At 41.1% G+C, this 26,930-nt stretch overlaps 1 protein-coding gene across 1 annotated transcript in view; it reads left to right on the top strand.

Moving 5' to 3' along the window:
• Positions 1–8,413: 8,413 nt before the first annotated feature.
• LOC124151563 (puromycin-sensitive aminopeptidase-like) overlaps positions 8,414–26,930 on the top strand; it is a 34,744-nt gene continuing 16,227 nt past the window's right edge. The window contains exons 1-12 of the mRNA XM_046524086.2: positions 8,414–8,887; positions 9,988–10,063; positions 11,266–11,342; positions 13,040–13,165; positions 14,102–14,209; positions 15,511–15,708; positions 16,688–16,784; positions 17,672–17,820; positions 22,115–22,279; positions 22,818–22,922; positions 24,757–24,912; positions 26,165–26,246. Of these exons, the coding sequence (XP_046380042.2) occupies positions 8,510–8,887; positions 9,988–10,063; positions 11,266–11,342; positions 13,040–13,165; positions 14,102–14,209; positions 15,511–15,708; positions 16,688–16,784; positions 17,672–17,820; positions 22,115–22,279; positions 22,818–22,922; positions 24,757–24,912; positions 26,165–26,246 (1,717 nt within the window). The 5' untranslated portion in view covers positions 8,414–8,509. The remainder of the gene's footprint in view (positions 8,888–9,987; positions 10,064–11,265; positions 11,343–13,039; positions 13,166–14,101; positions 14,210–15,510; positions 15,709–16,687; positions 16,785–17,671; positions 17,821–22,114; positions 22,280–22,817; positions 22,923–24,756; positions 24,913–26,164; positions 26,247–26,930) is intronic.

A 26,930-nucleotide genomic window follows, 5' to 3' on the forward strand; every position in this document is an offset into this window, starting at 1 on the left:
CCAACACAATGATTTAAGACACAGCTTAATAGCCGGTTTGTAGCAGGTGCTTGGTCGTATTTGGGAAAGTTGTGCATCCTGGTTGATACCCCTTTGAACCAGCTCCTAACATACACAGATTGTCATCCTTCAAAGCAGCGAGCGTGCGCCTTGAGGCGAGGCATGTAATCCGTCTCAGCATCTCAGCTCTTTTACAAAGCAATTGTATGAGATCCCAACCCATTGTAACATGTTAGCGCTTAATCCAGATTCTTTATGTAACAAATATAAAATTACCCTTTGTCAGCGTTATCAAGAATGTGTTATCAAAGTGATATCTTTGCCGTGACATGGACCCTTTCTCCAATTATTCTCCCCAGATGCCCTCCAGGAATCATTCACTCATCCTCTCTTATCCAGGGTATATTATATGACAGATCTCCACTCCATATGGATATTTATGATACAATGGACAATCGAGGATGAACTTCGTTACGTGTATGTCTAGGATTCAAACAATAAAGAGTGAGTCTGTGAGACTGTATGACAAGAGTGAGTGAGTAAATGTTGCTTTAAGCCGCATCAGCAATATTCCAGCTATTCGCGGCTAGTGTATGACAAGAGGGATGACTTCAATTTTCCAATGGTCACTTTCCCCTTTATGTTCCCAATACTCCAGGTGTCCCAGCCCTTGGTGTCTACATTTCACAACTTTTGAGGTACAATCGATCTTAACCTTTCTACCAAGATTTAAAAGAGCGTCATACGACTCTTGCTCAGAGGTTGTTTAATCGTGGTTACAACATTCAAGGCCTAAGTAAGTCTTTCAATTTTTTTATGGTAGACACGTGGAGGACGTTTCTAAATTTGATGCATCAGTGATTATTATGTCCGATGCAGTTCCCTTTTTTGACATGTACGATATGTTCCCGTGGGTTTTTTAGGTGAACAATTGACCTGCCTTTGCATGTGTTTGTGACGGTTGCCACTGGTGGGGAAGGATACGTTCACCTTTTCGTAAACACTTGGTATCATCACTATTTGATAGTGATTCATAAACACGTGTTCATGATAGAGTCGGAATCGTACAATCGATTCAGCTTTCGATCGATATTTCTTTATGAATATGAAAAGGGTTTTGTGTCGTATTTTTATTTAAGATTTCAAGCTCGTTTTTATCATGTTTTGCTATGTATAGTGATATCGTTTTATCGTTTCATTCTAGTTTTAAATCACTGTTATACTCTAGTTATTTTACAGTCCTTTGCTGAGATGACATTTAGGAAGTCTAAACGTATTTCGTATTCATGTCTAAATTGTTGTAGTTACGATATGGCTGAGATCCTGCCGATGTGACTATAAATCTTAACTCACTCAATCACGCTTTTATTTAAAAGTTGAAACGTAAGGTGAGTCAGGTGACATTTATACGTGTCAGGATCCAGTTGGTCGAGTCGAATTCTTCCTTGCTCTGTCAGCGCATTAGGGGCGAGATGGGGTAGCCTATTGGTTAAAGCTCGTGACGCCGAAGTCTGGGTTCGATTCCCCACATTTATGGTGTCCCCCGCCGTGATATTGCTTAAAGCGGCGTAAAATCACACTCACCCACTCTCAGCACAATACAGGTACATTCGTGGAGCTTATCCTAAGTTATAAACATCTTCAAATTGCGTCATATTATGTTTTCTTACATCAAGCTGACACGCCTTAATATAAAAAATATTGCCCAAAGCCGATTAAACCCCACTCACTCTCTCTATATATACACACCATACAACCTAAGTTTGTGCGAGGACACTAAGACGGGAGATTAAGCTAGAATTACTCCAGTATGTGTTCAAATCCCCTGAGCTGAATATTATATACAGGGCCTATACATTTCATCGTATACTGTTTCTTAAGTCCATATGGTTTCATTGTTTCAGTATTTGTCCGGGCTGTTTGATATCAGTCTTGTTGCCAAGCATTATGTATACTATAACTAGATCACCTACGGTGTCATCTGTCCTCCACGGTGTCTAGCACGTGCATAACAGTACCCATAGGGACAGACAATACAAACTGCCGGGCAAAAGAAACTATACACATGAAAACTGATTTTACAAAAAATATACTAACGTTATCACAACGCTACTAGGCTAAAACAGTTACCGAAACAAGGCAAAGTTAAGGTCCAAAACATTATGATACGGGTATCAAATACATAACCATCGAATAACCACACGCAAATTTGAGTGCCGTTGCAACCGGTAGGGCAGGATGTGCATACCCTTTTCGCGAACACCTGGTAATTTCAACCGCTATTTTGCATCTTCGCCCAATGGAATCTCGAGTTTTATTTTTCTCTGGTGTTGACATTGGGCCTAAACGGCAAACTAGTGACACAAATTATATGAGTTGGTCACTAATAAATCAGTAGATGACACCAGGCGTTCGCCTGGAAATATTCTAACGTCTCCACGGAACAAGACGGCAAAGTCTGTTTCATCAGCTGGCAAGGTGGTGGCTTCGGGTTTCTGGGATTCCAAATGAATCCTACTGGCTGACTACCTCCCGAAAAGCCAGACCATGAATAGCCAATATTTTGCTGATCTGCTCAGGAAAATGGGTGAGAATATCAAGGCTAAAGTCTGTTGTCGCCATGGCTGCAATTACTGACTGTGGATTTAGACTCAATTGAACATCTTCCATATTGACCAGAGTTGGCATCGTCAGATTTCCACCTCTTACCAGACTTGAAGAAAGAACTGTCTAGAAAGAAATACGCAAACGTTTTACACCTGGAGTAAGCCTTCTGTTGGTTGTTTTTGTTCTGTTCGTTATTTAACGCCGCACTCATATGACGGCGGTCTGTAATTCAGTGAGTGACATCATGAGCATCGACTTCCGCAATTGGGATAAGATGACATGCATCAACCAAGTCGCGAGCCTGACCACCCGAACCCGTTAGCCGCCTCTTACGATACGCATTGTCGCCTTTTACGGCAAGCATGGCTTCTACACCAGTGGGGTCCAGGCACCCCAGTAGGGATAATGTTGAAAAAAAATTAGCAACCAACTCCATCAGCGCAGTTCATTATAGTTAGGCTCGAATAGGAATTAGAATTGTATGCGAGCCTTAGGCGAGCAAAATAAATATTTTTAATACAGAATTTTCATTTGTAATATATGTTATTTATGATACGGAAACACGCGAGGGTAATACTCTCTTTATCACATTATGTCCTTCCTCACACGGAATTTCACGGGGTGATGTACAAGAGCCTCGTATCAAGGTGTATTTATGGTCTATGACGTAATAGAGCATGCATACCCAGTGATTAACCAGAACAGAATGTTCAAATGTATCATATAATTTAAGAAATTCAGACAATATTGAGATTCCATATACTAGATTAAAACACTCAACGTGTTCTTTTATTCCATCAACTGTAAGGTTATGGAACACTATTCCTGCAGCAGGCAGAAATTGTACATCTACATCCCAATTCAAGACATACATACAAAAAGAGCAAGTCATTCATCTCCATATTTTTCCTATGGTGTTAGAAAGTTGAATGTTTATCATACTCGATTAAGATACATGAAAAGACAGTTAAATTATGATTTATACAGAATAGAGATAAAATGTGATCCAATATGTCAATGTGGTAATCCATGTAAAAACGCACATCATTATTTATTCAAGTGTCCATTGTACGTCCACTAAAGAAAAACTATGTTAATAATAATTCGGGACATTTTACAGAACGCCGTGAACAAAAATGTTAAATTAGATTGAAGTTTGATGTTAAACGGAAATGAATGTTTGTCCATTATCGAAAATCAACATATCTTTAAAGCAGTGCAAATGTTTATAAGTCATACAAAGAGATTTGGGTAACACTATAATGTACATATATTAGTCTCTCTTTTGTACATGTCTTTTGTTATCTATACACTCATCTTCTTTTCTGTTTACCTTGTATATGATTTACTGTACAAGCTTTTGTAAATACCTTGGAGAAGGAGTCCTAAGTTGGATAACTTGTTCCCAATCCATTTCAATCTGAATAAAATATGTTTAAATCAAAACAGAATGTACGATACATTACCATGTATCATTTTTTCCTTTTAGTTTTATGCAATCATATATCACGTCACGTGGTGACACCTCAGGGTCACTTTCGTTGGTCTATATATATATCCTTCTGCGTACTCGACAAGGAATGTTTCGGTACTCATGGTATGAAAATGAAATATTAAAATAAAATGTACTTTACTTCCTTCCTTGTTTAAAATGTATGCCCACACGATAAATACATGCATATGATTATGATGATAACCACGTTATAAACAGAAATATTGGAATATTCGAAAACTAAACAAGCAGCCAATAATGTTATGACGTACATCTATTTTATTGAGGGGCACGGGTGGCCAAGTTGTCAAAGGCGGCGTGATTCGCTGTGCCGAGTTGCGTCCCTTGGCCACGCCAGAAACCTATGATTGTGGGTTCGAATCCCGGTTCGCCCCGATTATGTTTCTAGGTTTGTCAGCACCATACCCGTGCTCTTGGGTTTCACCGAAGTGGTAACCGTCTTAGACCTGCATCACTTCGGGCTTTCTTCCCACATTAAGCTGACACGCCGTGATATAACTGGAATACTGTTAAAAGTGGCGTTAAACCCAACTCCCTCACTCACTATCTGATTGTATCCTATATTAAAATATTAATGTACAAACTGATGTCCCCGCGATAACGACCTTGATCCGAAATTGTCGCGCTAAATTGTGCCACGACACTGGTGAATGCTTGATTTTGATTTGTCAAAATAAGATTAAGATCAGGTAATCCATTCGACACCTCAGATTAACATGTCTTTTCACAAACACAAAACAATGCGTATGAAAACACGATATATCGATAGCATATGCATCGATGCATAAAACAATGACTGCATGTAACCCGTTCGAGCTATTTAAGAGCTTTGTTAATCTTCAGTTCGACACCGCCATCACGAGTATATTAGAGGTACCTAATCTATAGTTAGACTACCTCAATAGACGGCGGTTGCAATGTTGACAACATGGTGACACCGCCATCACGGGTATATAAGAGGTACATATTCAACAGTTGGACACTGCCATCACGGGTATATAAGAGGTACATATTCAACAGTTGGACACTGCCATCACGGGTATATAAGCGGTACATATTCAACAGTTGGACACTGCCATCACGGGTATATAAGAGGTACATATTCAACAGTTGGACACTGCCATCACGGGTATATAAGAGGTACATATTCAACAGTTGGATACTGCCATCACGGGTATTTAAGAGGTACATATTCAACAGTTGGACACTGCCATCACGGGTATATAAGAGGTACATATTCAACAGTTGGACACTGCCATCACGGGTATATAAGAGGTACATATTCAACAGTTGGATACTGCCATCACGGGTATATAAGAGGTACATATTCAACAGTTGGACACTGCCATCACGGGTATATAAGAGGTACATATTCAACAGTTGGACACTGCCATCACGGGTATATAAGAGGTGCATATTTAACAGTTGGACACTGCCATCACGGGTATATAAGAGGTACATAATCTACATTTAGACACTGTTATAGACAGTGATAGTAATGCCTATCAAACAATTCAGTTATAGTGCTCCCCCCGGGACTAAACCTTGAAAAGCGGATCCTGTCGCTAATATAGGACGCAACTCTAAACGGAGAAATGCGGTGCTCTAGATGTCCTAAGGGACCATTTCAAAAGTTCGAAGTTGTGACTAAAAAACTCAATTCCTGAAGTTTTGAGACATGAACCCCCCAAACAACAACAAAAACAACAACAACAACAACAAACACAGAAAACAACAACAACAACAACAACAAAACAACGTAATTCTGAAAATGTTGAATTTAGTGGCCTCTTTTGTCGCGCATTCTTGTGGTTTGCCCTGTTTGTTCTCGGAACGTTTGTGGAATAAAGTATATCTACTAAGTGTTGACAATCATTTGCAGTTTTTTTTATAATCAAATCTGTCACCATATATTACACACTACATTAGATGGGCTATTGCCGGCGATGATACAACCCTACCTTTAGGAAAGACTGGATGTATTTAATGACAACAGCATTGAATGAAAATAGGATCGGTTTAGTTCGGTTACTATATCAAACATTAAGAAATCAGGTAAGTTGATTTTGTTCGCTCGAAAACAAAAAGGGCCATTAATCCGCCCAACCCTAAACTTAGGCATGTGTTTTATCCGACTTTTGAACTGGTCCCTAAGGAATCGCCAAAGAAGCAATATATTCGCCCGAGGTTTGTGTTTTCTAACGTTGGGGGTTGTGCGCGTGCGTGTGTTCAGAAACTGGTGTACAATATTTAAAGATGAATTAGCGTATGGTTTGTCAGTTATTCTGTACCCTACTTAGCAATATTCCATCTAATCAATATGACGGAGGCCTGATAACAATCGAGGATGCACAAGACAAACCCGTGATTGATAGTATGAGCAACGCCCCACGCCCCCAGGTTACCATGACATGCAATCAACCAGACCACCTAGCCACAACATTCGATCCATCTTGTCGCCTCTTACACGACAACCTAGACTAACATTTAGTCTCTGAAATCTTATATCACACAATATCCTTCTTGACTCTAAAAATAAAAAATAATTCCCTATGCTGTGGAACAGAGCTAGCTTGAGCTGGCTAGACTTGCTTTTGTATGCATTTCTAGATGATTTTTATTCATAAAATAAATATATTCCACGGTCATGGTGCAGGAATAACGACAACCGTGTCGCTCGAGAACTATTCTGATCCAAACCGGGGGATCAAATCGTTTAAAGCTCCGTGCATTTTTGAAAATGAAAGACCTTTTCCTGTCGCATCATTTAATATCGATTAGTAGTGGAAGCGTACGTAAAATACTCATTGCCCCAAACAGTAATGTTTATGCCCTACGAGCTGGGCGATTGAAGTGGCACAAATATATATTTTATTTTGTTACCGGGGATGAAAACTATTGACAACATGACAACATCACCTTTAGTTGAGCTAAAGCGAGTTGAGCCGAGTTGAATGGGGTTTAACGTCGCGTTCAAGATGAATACATTTTTACAGCGACGTGCTTGCAAGTGTGTGTGCACGTGCGCGTGGCTTCTTGTACTAGTCCAGGGCCCCGTTCCACAAAGCTATCTTAGCGCTAAGGTGATCGTAACTCCCATACTTTAACACTGGCTTACGATAGTCGTAGCGCTAAGATCACTTTGTGGAACCGTGCCCTGACCAATGCCGGTTTTATAGTGCTGGCCCACTGAGATGCCATGCCCCAGTTTAACTTGGACACCTCACTCACTCAGCATATACTGACTCCGGGCCGACCAGTCCTTGTTTTATCCCCTAAGGCGGTGAAAAAACAAGTACCATGTTTTAACGTATTTTGGTATGCCGCGCTGGATTGAACCACCGATCTTCAGCTCTCGAGGCAGACCTATTTAAGACGACATATTTACCTTGAAAGTTTAATAAAGGCTAGTATTAACGATCAAGTATTGCGTTCCACTTTTGTTTACAAATTATATTAAATTACATCCTCGATAAGCGAAATGTATCTCCTTAATTTCTACTACAATAAATATTTATGAGTTCAGACGGGAGATATGTTACACTAAATGATCAAGGATGCGCTGCGATAGCGACATGTGATCTCAAGATAAAGTCCGTTCATTTCACAACATAAATATTTGTATTTTGTTTGTTACCCCATTTCGGTTAGTGAGCGAATGTTTACGTCGCATCAGCTTTTCATTAAATCATGTCCTTGCGCAGTAACCCTGTCCTCGATTTCTCTTTCCTTTAGTATGAAATGCATTGTTGTATTCATGTATATAAATACCATAAATAGATATCCTACTTATTCTGATGAAAACGGAGAGGCGTGGACTGTTGACCCCCTAAAACAATAAATAAATAAATAAATAAATAAATAAATAAATAAATAAATAAATAAATAAATAAATAAATAAATAAATAAATAAATAAATAAATAAGTGTGTGCTTGACTAATTACTAGATTATAAAGTTTGTCTGGGAGCGAATAAAGTGTTGATAGCCAGACCTGATTCGGTAGTTATATTGTTGTTTTGGATTAAAATATACGTTATATAAATAACATAAAACAACACGTGCATATGAAGCCTACGTTGGCACTGGTAGTGAAACAAGTACTCGAGAGAGACTTCATGCTCCACGGTTCAAAACATAACAGTAATTAATTATATTTATTTTAAATGGTGCGTCAATTCGGTAAACTGACGTGTTAATATTACGTAAATGTTCATATTGTGGCAAGTCCAAAAGAAATACATTCTCACAAAAGATATGTTTTTGAGAAAACAGCATCCGGCAACCTCATTCTGACCTGACGCTACCACGTGCAGTGACATCTTTCACGCAGTCACGCTCGATACATGACAACATTAGCCTTGTCTCCCCTTGCCTACAGGAGACATTGATGCAGTCTGTGTCTGGTGGTCCTAGATTATTGTGGTCGTCTCTCCGTCGCGTAGCTGTCATTTTCAGAGAAGGTTTAGAACCAAACAGAAGATTGCATTTTCTGTATAGACAGACAAGATCAAAACGGCAGCATTTCCGGGTAGTCAAAACATCAACAGCGTTACATTTGCTACATACGTGTCGTCTTGCGACTTTCCATACTCCAAAACTTGTCAGATCCGTGTCGACACTTTTGGCTAGGAATTTCAGCACCATGCCGGAAAAACGCGAGTTCAAACGTCTTCCAACCGATGTTGTTCCATCGAATTACAACATTCGTTTGAAACCAGATCTAGACGCATTTGTATTTCAGGGTCAGGAAGAAATAGATGTTGAGGTAATGAAAAAATATGTTTCTCATTGAAATATAAAAGTGAAAATGAAAGTACAAATTGTGAAACTAAATGACTTAAAACTCATTTGTACATAGGCCTAATTGTAAATAAAACAATATCATGGATCTGTTATATTTACATGATTGAAGCCGATTGTACCAAGGTATTGTTATAAATGTCATGTAGGCCTTTTCAGTTTCTTATCCAGCTTTAATTGTACCACACCTCTTTATTTTTTGACCATTTTGCTTATACCTTATAGGCCTACCACTTGGATTTGTGGAAGCAGGGTAGAATTTGACTGGGTACACGACTGCAAACATATCGTCATATTGTTTAAATATTGTGGAGTGTAGAATTAAACAACCAAATACAAAGCAACATGCAAACCTTGAACTATGAGGATAAATTGCAATGTAGCATGGGTTCAAAACAATCATAGCCAGTTTAAAAATGACCTCATCATACCCATTAACACTCCCCAGGGGGCACGGGGGGTCCAATTGTTTGAGGCTCCGCAGTTCTCTGTGCACAGATGTGTCCCTTGGGTGCACCAAAACCTTTGATTGTGGGGTTCAAATCCTGTTTTTTGGTTTGTCAGAACAATGCCTATGATCGTTGGTTTCATCAAAGTGGTAAACTTATGAGACCTGCATCACTTTTGACCTCTATCTGAACCTATTTCTATGTTACACTTGCTTGCTTTGGACTTCTGACAAGGTCAAATACACTAATATGGCTAAGTGACTTTTGTCACTGGATCAGTGTGCACTTGATTTCCATTCTCAGCTCCCTGTGGAGTATACAACCTGAGTTGCCTTATCAGGTGCTAGAAGGTTAACAGTCAAATGTCATCTCATCCCACCGGGTACCCATTTTTACTGATTGGTGAACAGAAGCACATTACGAACAAAGTCACTTGCCTGTGGAACCACCACATGTGCTACATGCGCTTCTGTGTGGGTCCGGACAGGCTCATATCTTACCTTGTCCTTTAACTTGTTGAGGATGGCCCCAATTTGTTAGTTTTCTCAACGACCATCCATGCTTCCATGTCAGACCTTGACAAGGGATAATAATGCAAGAAGTGAATATTTTCCAGGTGAAGGCTTCGACAGACACAGTGACTGTCAATTCACTTGACATCACTATCAATGAAGTTACCTATGCAAGTGGAGGTGAGATATGAAAAGTCGCGTATTTGGTGAATTGAACCGTATGCATTCGTAATTGAATTTGTTATTCGTGGCCACTGGAATCGAATATTTATGAATATGTAATCATGTGCATTTACATATCCTGTACCTAAAACATCCATAAGAACATATGATATGCATAGATTTCTTCAAAAACAACGCTCTTATAATATTTAATTTGACAGAAATTTGGTCAATGGTCATTGTAGCATTTGAGCAGATACTAAGACTAAGTACCTGGACAAGTGCAGTATATAAATGTATTATATAGAAAATTAACAAACCATGTCAAATAATTTATGTTGTTAATGTTTCACTGAATATAACAAATAATACATCAACTACTGACTTATAATTTTATTCATGAATTAATTTTCGTGTTCATTACCATATATATTCGTGATACGAATCGTATTCGCCTCATAGTGTATTTGTTGCATAGTAACTATGATAGTATTCTCAGTTATCTTGTGAATTATCTCCATCCTGTTACGCTCCTGTCTTGCATACCTGCTACCATGGTTTCATTTGTTAAGTGTCATACCCTTCATCACTTAAATCAGTAATGTACAGAATTTCTAACATGGCATACAGATTAGGGCTGGCTTTCGATATTAATCTTAAGATTGATAATCAATTATATATCAATTGATTATAAATATATATCGGAGAAGAAACTTTGAGTAAATATGCAAAAAGCATATTGTTGTAAGAGATGACTTACGGGATCGGGTGGTCAGGCTCGCTGACTTAGTTGATGCATGTCATCGTATCCCAATTGTGTAGATTGATGTTCATGATGTCAATCACTGGATTGTTTTGCCCAGACTTGATATTTACAGACCACAGTCATATAGGTGGAATATTGCTGAGTGTTGCTTTAACCAAACAAAACAGCACTGTCAGAGTGCAGGTCGGTTTCACCACAGTGGTAGAAATCTAGGACCTGCGTCAGTTTTATCTTCCTTCTGCATTTAGCTGTCACACTGTGATTTAACTGAAATACTGTTCAAAACAGCATTAAATCCAACTCTCCTCTGGATTGCTTGTGGAGGCTTTGTTGACTGTCGGTACTGCATTCTTTGGATCTAAGTTTGAATCTGGTTTTGGGATTATTTTTCTGTGATGTTCATATAATGTTCATGATGTTGAAATTCCATGTGTCTACCCCTTCTCTCTCTCAGACACGTCCGTGGCGGCCGAGGTGTCGGTGGACAAGGAAGCGGAGACCGCCACTTTCAAGTTCCCCTCAGCCCTTCAGGTGAGTCTTCCTGTGTCTGTTGATAGTATTCATTCTCCTGCACAGTGTGGTGTAGTGGATAGAGCGTCGTCCAGGAGAGTGGAAAATGGGTGGTTCGATCCAATGGCCTTGTCAAACCAAAAGATGATAAAAGATAGTACTTGTTGTTACCCTGCTTGGTGCTCGTCATTGAGGGGATAAAACAAGAACTGGTCGGCTCGGAGTCAATATACTGTTTTCTGATCTGAGTGAGCTGAGGTATCCATGTTAAACTGCAGCATGGTATCTCAGTGGGCTTGCAGTATAAAACTGGCATAAGTCAGGACAGCTTTAGCAAATGAGTGAGTGAATATTATTTCTGGTTTGATCAACAGGCAATATGTTTTAAGACCTCTTCAATATAAATATGTTTAGGACCATTGTAAGTACAACACACTATGTGGTACGACCAAATATATGCACCTTTAAAACAAGTTCTAGTACATGAATATAAATGTTCATTAAATATACTAAAACGTTTTTTAAATGTAAAATGGTCATAGCCAGATCCAGTTATTCTCAAGTCCAGTGTGTCTTATAAATTTGAATAACTAAACAATACAGTATTGATTGGTGTATATATAATATGTTAGTTTGGCACTGAAGTGTGCACATTTTTAAATGAAATATATACTGTGTTAGACATGTGTCATGAAGCAAGATATATCAATTGCAAGCTATATAAAACAAAAAGTACATTTAGTTATCTAAACCTGTGTGTGTGTGGCGGTTCTATTTTAATTTAAAAAAAAATTAGAACATTATTTAGGGCCTTGCCGTTTTTTTTTAAGGGATGGGTGGGATGGAGTGATAAAAGTTTCATGGTTTTATTTTTTAAAATAAAATTGTTAATTTGAACAGTATTTAGGCTCATTTATTATGAAGAGAGGAGGGGTGGTGGTGGTGTATGAAGTAATAGATGACCAGTTCCTTAGACATTTAAATCGCCTCCGTGGTCTAGTGGTAGAGCGTCCGCCCAGAGAGCGGAAGGTCCGGGGTTCGATCCCCGGCCGCGTCATACCAAAAGACGTTAAAAGATGGTACTTGTTGTTACCCTGTCTGGCGCTCGGCATTAAGGGGCTAAAACAAGGACTGGTGTGCTCGGAGACAGTATACTGTGTCTGAGTGGGGTATTTATGTTAAGCTGTGGCATGGTATCTCAGTGGGCTAGCACTATAAATGGGCATCAGTCCGGACTAGTACAAGCGCACACACATGCATGCACGTCGCTATATAAGTGCAATAATCTTGGACGTGACATTAAACCCAATTTCACCTCACCTCACCTCCTTAGACATTTTTTAATTTCATGATTTACGTTGTATCATTGGCTATATTTATTTATGAGAAATGTTAAAGACTTAGAAAAGTAAAGACAACACTCAACAGAAGAAAATGAGAGAGAAAAGACAAGAAGATTGTGATCTTGGCAAGAGAATAGTTTCAGTCCAAGTCTGAATTTCTGTGGCTAATCACTGCTTCAAACAGCATGAACTGCACTTCTTGTTTGTATTTACAAATGCTGCCTGCAACTTTCAAGATTGACTAGGTATATAATGCCTTACCAGGCTTGTTGTTCTCAGACACCGAACATTTCAGTAAATCTTCTGAGTGTTGACAATTTAGCTCACCCGGCCAGAACTATTGAATGTCATGACATGCAATTACACTGTTTGCAGCCAGGTAAAGGCGTGCTGAAGGTGAGCTACACAGGGGAGCTTAATGACAAGATGAAAGGCTTCTACCGAAGCAAGTACACCATGCCTGATGGGCAGGAGAGGTTTGGAGCTGTCACACAGTTTGAGGTAATCATTGATAACTCTGTTATGATGCTCATTTTACTTTGTTGCAATACCTCTCTGCATGAAGATCTGACTCACATCCCATCATGTTAATAGGAGGTCATGTCAAAGGTACGCCAAGCAAAGTTTGACAACCCAATCTAATCGTAGGATATGTGGGTTCTTGAGCCAATTAGATGTCAGCTTTCTGAAATTCTTTAATTTCTTGCCACTTTGATTCTAAACTAAAGGAAACCCACAAACACTACAAAAACTCCCTTTTGGACTTCAATGTCATGTTGGTGTATAAAGTATCCAGAGCCTTATAACAGCTTGGTCTTTATTATTTGAATTTGGAACAGCCTGTTGAGTTCATTTTTAAGACACAGAAATCAGAAATGTTTCTCTGAATGCCTCACTCACTGGTTCTGAGAAATTAGAAATCTCTATGTTGATTGGCTGAATGGAAAGTTAACCTCACATGACCTATAAGGGGCCTCCTTATGTTAATAAGCTTGAGGTTCAAACATTATTCCATCTTCTATATTTTAATGCTGCACATTGAAAATACTCCTTCCAGTAATTGACTATGGTAGCACACGGTTTGGGCTTTCGTTCACATTGAGATGACATGCTGAATAATAACGGAAATATCAAATCAGCGTTGAACACAACTCACTCGCCTGTAGTGTGATGACAGTATGTTGAATACTGGCACATTGTACTGAGGCAGCGTCCTGTAGTCCTGGCCAAACTGCCCAATAGTTGAGGTATCATAAGGACAAGTAGAAATTTGCCATTTTAAGGGATTTGCTATATGTTATCATTATAAGGACTAGTGGACTGAAATTTAGTTTCTACCGCTGCTATGGTAGAGTGTATTTTTGCAGGTTAACCGTGTGTTGATTCGTGAAATGTGATGTGTGTGAACTATGTAATATTTGGCAACATTTATTCCAGGCCACAGATGCTCGGCGGGCTTTCCCTGGCTGGGATGAGCCAGCAGTCAAGGCTTCATTCGACGTCACGCTTGTTGTGCCCAAGGAGAAAGTAGCTCTCAGCAATATGGTAAGATGGGTTTTGAAGTTACCAACTATTGTATTTACACATTTCATCAAGCTACAATGCAAATGAACACATATCTTTTGACTAAGTAGCTGATATGTCATACTCTTTGAGCATACCTCTTTGAGGAAATGTTGCAGTATAAAATTATGGTTATTGTCCCCTGTAACGCGTTTTACTAGGGGTATTAAAATGGACACCGTCCTCCCATGCGTCCATCCTTGCAAGATGTCGCTTCCAGGGGCAGATCTTGAAGACAGTGCAATATTGGTGATATTCACCAAAGTTGGCACATAGATAGGTCAAGGGGTGAACTGGTACCTTTTGATAGTTGGGAATTTTTATAAATGTATTTTTCGAGTTTCCATAGCAACACATTCAATCTCATTAAAATCAGATCTTAGTTCTTGCTATCGCTAAACAAAGATCTGAGGACATCCCATTACGGGTCACGTCAGAACGACCTTTCATCCAACCAATCAAAGCGTCGCTTACCAGATCATGAAAGTGACAGTCGGAATGTGTTTTCTCATCATGCAACCTCGAAAACGTTAACAAGGGGTATTCCGAATGACAGTTACAGCCCCTACGACTGATTCCGCCAAAATTATCGTCTATCTCTCGCTTCCCTGGGACAAACATTTGAACAGAGAAGGCGTTGCACAGTACGTGGGAAGTACTGTCATACAATTTCAACCATATATTAGACATCCCGGAATGTTCGTTTGTTCAGTTTTCAAAATTTTAATCGAGAACTGTGCCAGCATATTTTTCACGAGTATTCTGAAATGGATGTCGCCAGGTTGAAACGAGTACTGTAAAGCTCGAGAAAGCTGCTTTCTAATTGGCTGATGTTTGTCATTTCAGTGGTTGGTCAAAGTACGCGAAAAGGTCGTTCTGACTTGACCCGTAATGGGATGTCCTCAGATCTTTGTTTAGCGGCAGCGAGAACCAAGATCTGATTTTAATGAGATTGCAACAAATTTGACTTAGACTGGAAATGATGGTAGTGCTCATTTCTGAAGCAGATCTTGAAAACCGTACAATATTTCTTCACCAAACTTGGCACATAGATAGGTTTTGTGGTAATCTGGTGCCTTTTGATGCCATTACATTTGACATGCAATCAATATTACAAGTTGATGTATTCATGACAAGTATTTACCACTGCAGGGGATATTGATGACTTTGTCCTCTTACTATTTTCCCCTAAAATTAAAAAAATCGAATCTTCTCTTGACATTTTCATTGAGCTCACATGATCTACAGAGATAGCTTAGTGACACAATGTATTTGCCCTGCAGCCTGTCAAGTCTGACACCCCAGACAAGGACCCCAACTGGCGTGTGGTGGAGTATGACAGAACGCCGGTCATGTCCACATACCTCCTGGCCTTCATCGTGGGGGACTACGACTACGTGGAGGGCAAGGATGCGGATGGCGTCGTTCTGAGAGTCTATACACCTGTGGGGAAGAAGGAGCAGGGCAACTTTGCTCTTGATGTAGGTGGACTAGTTGTAACATGGACAGTGAACTGAAACTACAGTACCAGCCAGTGTGCAAAATTTCGGTCAGGGTAAAGATTCTGAAATGTCCCTACTTGGCTTCTGAAATTAAATGAGTTTTTTTATGCACACCTTTGTTGATTAAAAATGTACTCCCCTTTCTGTAGATCAATACGACCCTAAAAAATAAAAGAATAATAAAATTTATGTCTGTAATGTTTTAATGTTGCAAGATTAGAGTTGACTGCTTTCATCTTGTTTGAGTGACTGTAGTGCTGTAGATAAATGTTTTTATTGGTTGTAATTTGTAGTTTATCCAATCATGTTCAATCACAAGCTGTGTTACTTAACTAACTTTGACTTCCCATTTCAAACATTGTGGGGACGAAAAATAAACATTTTCATTTTTAAGCTACTGAAATTTGAAACTGGGTAGTAAATTTGAAGGATAGCTATCCAACCTGGCCAGCAATATTTTGAGACTTTCACACACTGGTACTCTATACTAAGAATTAAAGATAGACAATGTCCAAATCTGTTTTTCAATTGTGTCTTGGTAAGGACCATAGACCAGAAACTGAAATGGCATGAATTGTGCCGAGATATTCATCCTTAAAGATTGTCTTCAGTGGTCTGTTTGGTCTAGGCGTAGCTGTTGTAATAAGTGTCATGTAAAATGGAAACGTCGTCTCTGTGTGATCATTGTTATGTAATTTAGTTCATTCATCAGGGATATGGCTTAGTCTAAACAATCTGAGGGCCTGACTGAGTTCCAAATACTTAAGTGGATAATATTTACGTGCCTTCAACACTTGATTTTTGTAAAAAATATGAAATATACATATACAAGGCTAAGTACATGCCACATATAAATGTTGCTTGCATATTTGTCCTGGAGTAAGTCAGGGGTCGCTTGATATGACAAATATGAAATGATAGCACAAGTGATGCGTAATAAACACAAGATGTGTTTCAGGTTGCTGTGAAAACGCTGCCGTTCTACAAAGATTACTTTGGCATTCCATACCCTTTACCAAAGATGGATCTCATAGCTATTGCAGATTTTGCTTCAGGTAAGTGAAATACTGACAACTCATTGGTTAGTTATTATGATGGCATCTTACAGAGGGCACCATTTTTGCTTTCAAAATCTGAAATTTCACGGAGTCTTCTCTGCATGGGAAAGTAGGTTTGCCAAGATACAGTGGAATGTTTTATTCCTAACAGGCTCTGTGAGCGATTGGTGTTTAGTCCTGCAGGCAGTAACATGATGGCGATATCGTGCCTTCCTGTATATGGCCAGTGGTTGATGACATAAAATGATTTTGTTTGTTTGTTGTTTAATGCCGCACTCTGCAATATTCAAGCTATGAGCCAGGGTAATTAGAAGTTGTAATTACCCAATTTCCATTCACGTTTCCCCTTCTGACAAACAGGGCAACCTTATATCGTTTTGGTCCTGGAAATCTGAGCTAGGCGACAAATCTGTGCCATTGACAAACTATACTACTCAAAAGAAGTTACAGAACTTTGATTTTGTTCATATGACTATAGGGGTGGTGGGGTAGCATAGTGGTTAAAGCGTTTGCTCGTCATGCTGAAGGCCTGGGTTCAATTCCCAACATGGGCACAATGTGTGAAGCCCATTTCTGTTGTGCCCCACCGTGATATTTCTGGAATATTGCTAAAAGCGGCGTAAAACCATGCTCTCACTCATATGACTATAGTTAATTTGTCATGACAGATTAACTTTAGTGTATAATTAAAAATTGGGTATTCTTTATCAATGAAAGTTTAATGATGTTTGTGACTTTGTACTTCATAAAGTGTTGTCCATCAGGTGCCATGGAGAACTGGGGTCTGGTGACTTACAGAGACATCCAACCAACACCCCGGCCAGGGTGAAGCAGTGGGTGGCCCTTGTTGTCCTCCATTGCTATATGTTTGTTGTGTCCTACAGGTGCCATGGAGAACTGGGGCCTGGTGACGTACAGAGAGACGGCGCTGCTGGTAGATCCCGCCAACACCTCGGCCAGGGTGAAGCAGTGGGTGGCTCTTGTTGTTGGACACGAACTGGCACATCAGTGGTTCGGCAACCTGGTCACAATGGTACGTGCAGCTGAAGGCTCATTGAAATGTCTTTGTTTGGAATACATCCAAATAGACTCTGAAAGGAGGCTCGGAAATATCCGCTGTATGGTCATTGAATGCTGTCAGACCAGTGCAACGCTATGTTTGTCTGAACAGTGAAAGAAATTCCTACCGGACCTGTTTTATTTGCAGATTTATCAATTAATGACTCTATCAAATACCATGTTTTAGTCTGTTTTCAGTCGTACAATTGGGTATCTCATACCTCTAGTCGCACGTTAAAAGGAAGCTAGAAGCTGGAATGTAAACAATAAACTTGTTTCCGTCCGGTTGCGCACGCACCTCCCGATGACATGCCACAAATCTCTCAGCGCGCCTCTGAGCTGGTCGCTCGAGAAGGACTTTCGCGATAGACTGCTAGTTTGTATTCTACTAGTCCGTATCGTGTGTCTACAGTTGTTGTTTTAATACAGTAATAATACTATGTCTTACCTGTAGACTCCTGGAATGTAATCATTGGTAATCCATTGTTTGGGTTCAACACGTGTTTCACTTGATTATACACGTGGCAACATGTCGGGCATTTGTGCCTCGTGTCAAGGACAACTGTCTAAAGTAGATCCTCACAAGTATTGTCCTTCCTGCATAAATAAGGACGGGCTTTCAACGTGTTCGTGGAATAAACGTTGTTAAGAATGTGAGCATTTGTCTTCTATCAACTTTAACTTGTATCTTCGTGCGTTGGCGAAGCGGGCTACTGACCAGCGCTACAGGCAGAGGAGGTCATCGGGTGGATCCTTGGACTCTGCACCCCCTACATCTGGCCCTGGGGGTGGCACGTCGGCCACACCCAAGAAATCAGTTGAAAAAGACTCGCCTCAGTCAACTTATGTTTTTTGACAAGACACAGGACCGTTCGCCTGCTGATGATACTACCCGCACGACTGATCTTCGTCAATCGGTTGATCGAGAGCGTCACTCAGCCACCCCCGTTACGACGGGACCGGGTGGTGACGAGGACCACGAGGGGACTACGGTCCCCAGTCGGTCCGTCTCTCGTCCTACCAACGACGATAGGAACGTTGTGCGGGTCGACAGTGAACACAGATCCCTCTCTAGAAGTCATTCCCGTTCACGGGACGACGGGTCGAGGGCCTCGTCGAGTGACAGTAAACGACACGAGGACGTTCGTCGCCTTCGAGGTCGTCGGGAGTTCGATTCGGACGATAACTACGATGGGGATCGTAGTACTTCTACAGTTAGAGATCGTAGCCCTCGCCCCCACGGGGACGTGCGACGCCTTCGAAGGGAGTTTTTGGGAGATCAGCGTCGTAGAGATAATGATCGATCGTGACCCTCGTCTCACTTTCATATCGACCCGGCTTTGATAGGCCAGATGACGGCGGCGGTACTCGCCTTGACGGCGTCGACCGAGAAGGGTTCGTCTACGTCGGAGGTCCATGGACCATCGTCCTGTACACCGGTTCCTTCATCTACGCCTACACAATCGACGTCGACGATGGATTGTGACGACAGCGTCGTAGAGATAATGACCGATCGACACCCTCGTCTCACTTTCATATCGCCCCAGCTTTGATAGCCCAGATCACGACGGCGGTACTCACCTCCAGGGCGTCGACCAAGAAGGATTCGACTACGTCAGAGGTCCATGGACCATCGACCAATACACCAGTACCTTCATCTACATCTACACAATCGACGTTGACGATGGATTGTGACGACAGCCTGGCTATGGCTTGGCTATCTCACTTTTCTGCCTGAGTTATCAAAAGATGATGACAAACCGACGTGTGCTGGCTTAAAGGTTGGAGATACGCCGCAGTCTCTTCAGTCTTCTCCTCCCAATGTCTTCAGAGCCATGGTTCACGATATGGACCAGAACTTGCCTCTGCTCTGCCGGGGCAGAGTTTCAGCAAACCACCTGTTCGATCGCGTTACCCGATCTATGGCATGCCGTTTTCGTCACCCATGAGTAAGGACTTGGATTGGGGGCTACTCTTCAAGAAACCAGCGCCCTCCAAGATTCTTGTAGTAGACAGGCATTGGGGTTCCATGGACACTGCTGTTCGTCTCCAGCTACAACCGCTTGCTATGCTGTCGACAGCGAGCCGGCGGGGGAGGTAATGAGGTCCCTTTTCCCCGCCGTCACCGTCGTCGGAGCCTACTACCTTTAGACGAGCTACCGGTAGGGGGAAGACTTCATCACACGGATCATGAAGACGGTCGTAGAATGGCTCCGTCGGCAGGCGATCAGGGTCGCCTTCTACCTAGACGAGCCGTCTCCTACGGGCGACAGGCTCACTAAATTACCGGAATTGCAGAAAATTCTACGTGCCTTCATGGTTGAAGATGAGTCACATTAATTCCGCCTGCCGGCCTGGGACCTCGATATCGTTCTGCGCTACCTGTCTAGTTAGACTTACGAGCCTCTCGATCAGGTCGCCTTTGACATTGTCTCCGACTAGAAGTACTGCTCGTATTTTTTAGTTACCTTGTATACTGCGAGTTGCTCTGTAACTACATTATGCGCCGACCACACTTCGATCGCATTTCATCTGTCGTGTGCAGTTGTCATGTCGCATCGATAATTTGTTGTGTGTCGAAGAGCATTAACCATGCTATTTTTCGTTACCTTGGATACGACGAGTCGTTCTGAACCACTTTATATACCGTCCACACTTCGATCGCAATTCAACTGTCGTGTGCAGTTGTCCTGTCGCTTCGATAGTTACTTGTGGGTCGAAGAGCATTAAACATGCTGTTTTAGTTACCTTGTATACTGCGAGTTGCTCTGTAACTAAATTATGCGCCGACCACACTTCGATCGCAATTCATCTGACGTGTGCAGTTGTCATGTCGCATCGATAATTTGTTGTGTGTCGAAGAGCCTTAACCATGCTATTTTTCGTTACCTTGGATACGACGAGTCGTTCTGAACCACTTTATATACCGTCCACACTTCGATCGCTATTCAACTGTCGTGTGCAGTTGTCCTGTCGCTTCGATAGTTACTTGTGGGTCGAAGAGCATTAAAGATGCTGTTTTAGTTACCTTGTATACTGCGAGTTGCTCTGTAACTAAACTATACGTCGACCGCTTCGATCGCAGTTCAACTGACGCGTGCAGTTGTCCTGTCGCATCGATAATTAGTAGTGTGTCGAAGAGCATTAAACATGCTGTTTTAGTTACCTTGCCTACGACGAGTCGTTCTGTAACTACATTATAAGCCGACCACGTTTCGATCGCACCTCAACTGACGTGTGCAGTTGTCCTGTCGCATCGATACTTACTTGTGGGTCGAAGAGCATTAAACATGCAGTTTTAGTTACCTTGGATACGACGAGTCGTTCTGAAACTAAATTATATGCCGTCCACACTTCGATTGCAATTCAACTGTCGTGTGCAGTTGCCTTGTCGCATCGATACTTACTTGTGGGTCGAAGAGCATTAAAGATGCTGTTTAGTTACCTTGTATACTGCGAGTTGCTCTGTAACTAAACTATACGTCGACCACTTCGATCGCCGTTCAACTGACGCGTGCAGTTGTCCTGTCGCATCGATAATTAGTAGTGTGTCGAAGAGCATTAAACATGCTGTTTTAGTTACCTTGCCTACGACGAGTCGTTCTGTAACTACATTATAAGCCGACCACGTTTCGATCGCACCTCAACTGACGTGTGCAGTTGTCCTGTCGCATCGATAATTAGTTGTGTGTCGATGAGCATTAACCATGTTGTGCGTTCGTGATAAACAATTTGTCTCGTCCGTGCATCTGGTCGAATGTTCTATTGTCACTACGGGGGTGAGGAACTTGGTACATTCGACGTGCAAGAGGTCACTTCCGGATTACTTTCCAGACCCTCCTTCCAGTGTTCCGTCGAATTCTACCCAATTGTACGACTGAAAACAGACTAAAACATGGGTTTTTCAGATTAAAAACGATGTTTTATTGGTCTGTTTTCAGTCGTACGTTCCCACCCAGCCATCCCCACTGGGAAGTAATCCAGTCCAGTCCTGCTTGATGGCTTATTCTTCGAGATTTGTGGCATGTCATCGGGAGGTGCGTGCGCAACCGGACGGAAACAAGTTTATTGTTTACATTCCAGCTTCTAGCTTCCTTTTAACGTGCGACTAGAGGTATGAGATACCCAATTGTACGACTGAAAACAGACCAATAAAACATCGTTTTTAATCTGAAAAACCCATTTTTATCCTTTAGCTTTATACTGCCTAGAAAGCTACCCATATGTTGATACTAGCTTGTGTTTGAATATCGTTTTGATGTATGTAGGAATGGTGGACCAACTTGTGGCTGAATGAGGGTTTTGCGTCATGGATCGAGTATCTGTGTGTGGACGAGTGTTTCCCTGAGTATGACATCTGGACACAGTTTGTCAACATGGATCTGGGCCGGGCCCTGGAGCTGGACGCCCTTCACACCAGTCACCCTATTGAGGTACGGGATAATAATGATAATAAGAACAACAAGTTCATTTCGATAGTGCCACACATGTTAAGTTCTGGGTTAGAATTGGTCTTCAGCAACCCATGCTTGCCATAAAAGGAGATTTTGCTTGTCGCAAGAGGCAACTAACGGGATCAGGTGGTCAGGCTTGCTGACTTGGCTGATGCATGTTATTGTATCCCAGTCACTGGATTGTCTGGTCCAGACTCGATTATGTACAGACCGCCATTATATAGCTGGAATATTGCTCAATGATACAACAAATGATTCTGCACCTGATGGTATGCATATAGCATTACTTTTCAATATTATTCCCCTGGTTTGTGGATCAGTGTGCACCAGAAGGATGGATGAAACTTGGTCTACAGATCAGTCTAGTAGTGACCTGGTGCCTTTTGATTATTTGGGACTTTGAAAAATACTCAACAGCATTATTTTTTTCTTCACTGAACTGAAGGTATCCAATGGCATTGAACCTAAAGTGGTGTATAAGTTACTTAAGTAGCTCTTGTTAATGTTGTAACTCAAGGTCCCAGTGGGCCACCCAGCAGAGGTGGACGAGATCTTTGATGCCATCTCCTACAGCAAGGGAGCCTCTGTCATCAGGATGCTGCACGACTACCTGGGGAACGAGGTCAGTTGAAGTCAGATTCAGAGAAGTGAACAGAAATGGTGTTGACAGATGAAGATGAAACTTGCATTACAGTATTAAATGCTGCCACGTTGATGTTGTTCCTCCATCAGGAGTGATTAAAGTGTTTGCTTGTCACAACAAAGTCCCGGATTCGATTCCTCGCATTGGTACAATGTGTGAAGCCATTTCTGGTGTCCCCTGCTGTGATATTGCTGGAATATTGTTAAAATCTCATCCTCATCCTAAAATCCTTCATCTCTGGGGAGATTAAGGGTCCAAAATGGATTGGGTGGTCATTCTCAGTGACTTGATTGATTGTGTGTCATTGTACCTCGACGGCATGGATCGTTGCTCACAATATCAATCACATAGATTGTCTGGTCCAGACTTGAATATTTACAGACTGTCATCATTTAACTGGAATATTGCTGAGTGCGGCATAAGATAACAAACACTCACTCACTGTCCCCGTGACTTCCACAAGGGCATGATAAGTAGCTTGATAGGTATTTCGAAACTGCATTCAAAATGGGGATCAGTGGTTACAGCAGGGGTCCGGAAACCGTCATATGCGCCGGACATGTCCGATTGGGAATCTCAAATGTCCGTTTTAAAATATTGCTTACCGGACATTTTAAAAAGTATTGTCCGGACATTCTTAAATTTTGACCGGACATGATCAACAGTTAGGACTGAGCAGTTTCTGTCTGCAGTTGCAACACAATGAAGATTAACTACACTGACAAGCTTTGTTTGTTTTGATTGCTGTAAATACATCGTACCTACATGATAGTCCAATCAGTCAATCACTGTAATAGGCAATAAACTGAGTTGACACTGATTAATCGAGGATTAATTACTGAGAACATCTTGTTAATTTGAGTGAAAGGTGTTTACAACTGTACATTAATACCTTGCATCATCGATGTACCTCATTATCCTCACAATGCTACGATACGTAACCTCAGACAAGCGTGACGACAGCCAGTCGACCGATGCAGATCAGTCGAGCGGATCTGCCAAACCCTCAAAGTCTGGACGATCATTTTGTAAGTCGTGGCTAACGGCTTTCACTTGGTTGACAAACAATGAGGATTTGCAGATTTTATTTTTTTCAGTAGCTAGTCGTATATTGAATCTTGATTGACCGCCATTTTGCTTTCTCGGACGATCGATATCCAATTTTTTTATGGTCAATAATTAAGTACAGATGAAAAAAGTATTCAAATAACTATTGCTATCAACGATATTTTAGTATTTGTGATTAAATTATCTGTCTTGTTTTTAAAAAAATCTTTAGTTTAAAAAAAACTTTTCCCGTGAGGTCATGTGATAACCAAATATGGGATAATAGTCTCGATCCAAATGTTACAACGCGTACACTTGAGCAGACTCATGAATATAACTCATGAATATTAATTAGACCGTTCACTACGTTAATAGATCGTTATTATAACAGAAACAAACGTATGTTTTCCATGTAAATCTAAAATTATATTATTTGTTATTAATTGTCCGGTGAATTAAACAATTTAAATTGAAACAATTAATAATTCATCATGTTATGAATACGTAAACTTGTAATGTGTGTGAAAAGTCGTACTAAAATACGCTATTTGAAGGGGGCGTGGCCTAAATGCAAATGTCCGATTGGGATTTTAAATTTTCCGGACCCCTGGGTTACAGTGTTAAGAATGTGGATCAGGTCGTTACAATGTCTTAGAAGTGGGGATCAGGTAGTTACAGTGTTTGCATTTGGAATAGGGTTTTTATAGTGTGTTAAAAATGAGATGGTTAGAACATGTGATAACAAACAAACACTCACTGCCCTCAGGACTTCCGCAAGGGCATGAACAAGTACCTGACCCAGCACCAGTACAAGAACACTGTCACTGAGGACCTGTGGGTGTCCCTGGGTGAAGCCAGCGGCAAACCGGTGGCCAAGATGATGGACACCTGGACCAAGCAGATGGGCTTCCCTGTCATCAAGGTGAGCTGAGGAGATTAGACAGACAGATAGACAGGTTTGTGTTGCTTCAATGTCGGCTTGTCAACTTTTCATAGGGATCCTGTGGTTTCAGATTGTGGTTTATTTCAATGAAATCAAATGTGAAAGAATTAAATTCTAATTGTCTGACAGCATTCCAAACGATCATTAAAAGTATCCATGTTAGATCAGGTGGTTACAGTGTTTAAAATGGGAATCAGGTGGTTACAGTGTTTGAAATGGGGATCAGGTGGTTACAGTGTTTGAAATGGGGATCCGGTGGTTACAGTGTTTGAAATGGGGATCGGGTTGTTACAGTGTTTGAAATTGGGATCGGGTGGTTACAGTGTTTGAAATGGGGATCGGGTGGTTACAGTGTTTGAAATGGGGATTGGGTGGTTACAGTGTTTGAAATGGGGATCAGGTGGTTACAGTGTTTGAAATGGAGATCGGGTGGTTACAGTGTTTGAAATGGAGACCGGATGGTTACAGTGTTTGGAATGGAGATCGGGTGCTTACAGTGTTTGAAATGGAGATCGGGTGGTTACAGTGTTTGAAATTGGGATGGGTGGTTACAGTGTTTGAAATGGGGATCGGGTTGTTACAGTGTTTGAAATGGAGATGGGGTGGTTACAGTGTTTGAAATGGAGATGGGGTGGTTACAGTGTTTGAAATGGAGATGGGGTGGTTACAGTGTTTGAAATGGGGATCGGGTGGTTACAGTGTTTGAAATGGGGATCAGGTGGTTACAGTGTTTGACATGGGGATCGGGTGGTTACAGTGTTTAAAATGGGGATTAGGTGGTTACAGTGTTTCAAATGGGGATCAGGTGGTTACAGTGTTTGAAATGGAGATCGGGTGGTTACAGTGTTTGAAATGGGGATCGGGTGGTTACAGTGTTTGAAATGGGGATCGGGTGGTTACAGTGTTTGAAATGGGGATCGGGTGGTTACAGTGTTTGAAATGGAGATCGGGTGGTTACAGTGTTTGAAATTGGGATCGGGTGGTTACAGTGTTTGAAATGGGGATCAGGTGGTTACAGTGTTTGAAATGGGGATCCGGTGGTTACAGTGTTTGAAATGGGGATCCGGTGGTTACAAGATCTTTCAAATGGGGATTGGGTTGTTTCAAGATCTTTCAAATGGTGATTGGGTGGTTACAATATGTGTCACTGTGGAATCCTGCTCACTTTATTCTTTGTTTTGGTGGGGATTTAGTTTGTTCGTAATAATTATCATTGAGTTGTCATCTCCAGGTGAGTGAGAGACAGGATGGAGACAAGCGGATTCTCACCATCAGCCAGGAGAAGTTCTGTGCTGACGGTAAATTACCTGCAGGTATGGTTGACTTTACACTTGATGTGATGAACGATTTACATGCATGACCAAACGACCAAACAACAAAAAATTGTTCAACCTCATTTGGATCATTCACCGATACAATACCTCTCGGCGGAAGATCTGACAACTTTTCGATAGAAGGCCTGGTGAACTTAATAATGTAAACAAGTGTTCGAAATTAAGCATGAAAGTCATGGGGTCCTTGTCATAGCCCTTGGTTTCAACTGAGTAGGTCCCCAGATTCAAATACTTCAGGAGCAAACCTAAATTTCAAGTACTGTTTTTGGTACGATTGAACAAGGCATATTTGATTTCTGTATCAAGAAAAGAAACTAGAATGATTTGTTTCAAATGTAGATGAATGAAATTGTAAAAGTGTACAAAGGAGGTTGTAAAGAAAGGAAGCTGAATAGTTTTAGTAATCTTAAATCTGTTTGGCTAAAGAACCCATGTGTCCTTCACTTACATTGGGTGGTCAAAGTGTGCACAGGTTTCATGTGACACGACCTATTGAAATGTCGTCAGACCTTCATGCAGAGGGGTATCCTGAAAAGATCTGATGTTGATGAGGTTGAATAATTCTTCAGATGATGGTGATCTGATGCACAGAATAGGATGACCCAACACCTAAAGGAGGGGATGATAGAAGTGGAAACTATTTACTTTTTAATGTTCTATTTT

This window comes from Haliotis rufescens, unplaced genomic scaffold, assembly GCF_023055435.1.
Source record: "Haliotis rufescens isolate VD_foot unplaced genomic scaffold, xgHalRufe1.0.p SCAF_4, whole genome shotgun sequence".
NCBI classification, from domain to species: domain Eukaryota; kingdom Metazoa; phylum Mollusca; class Gastropoda; order Lepetellida; family Haliotidae; genus Haliotis; species Haliotis rufescens.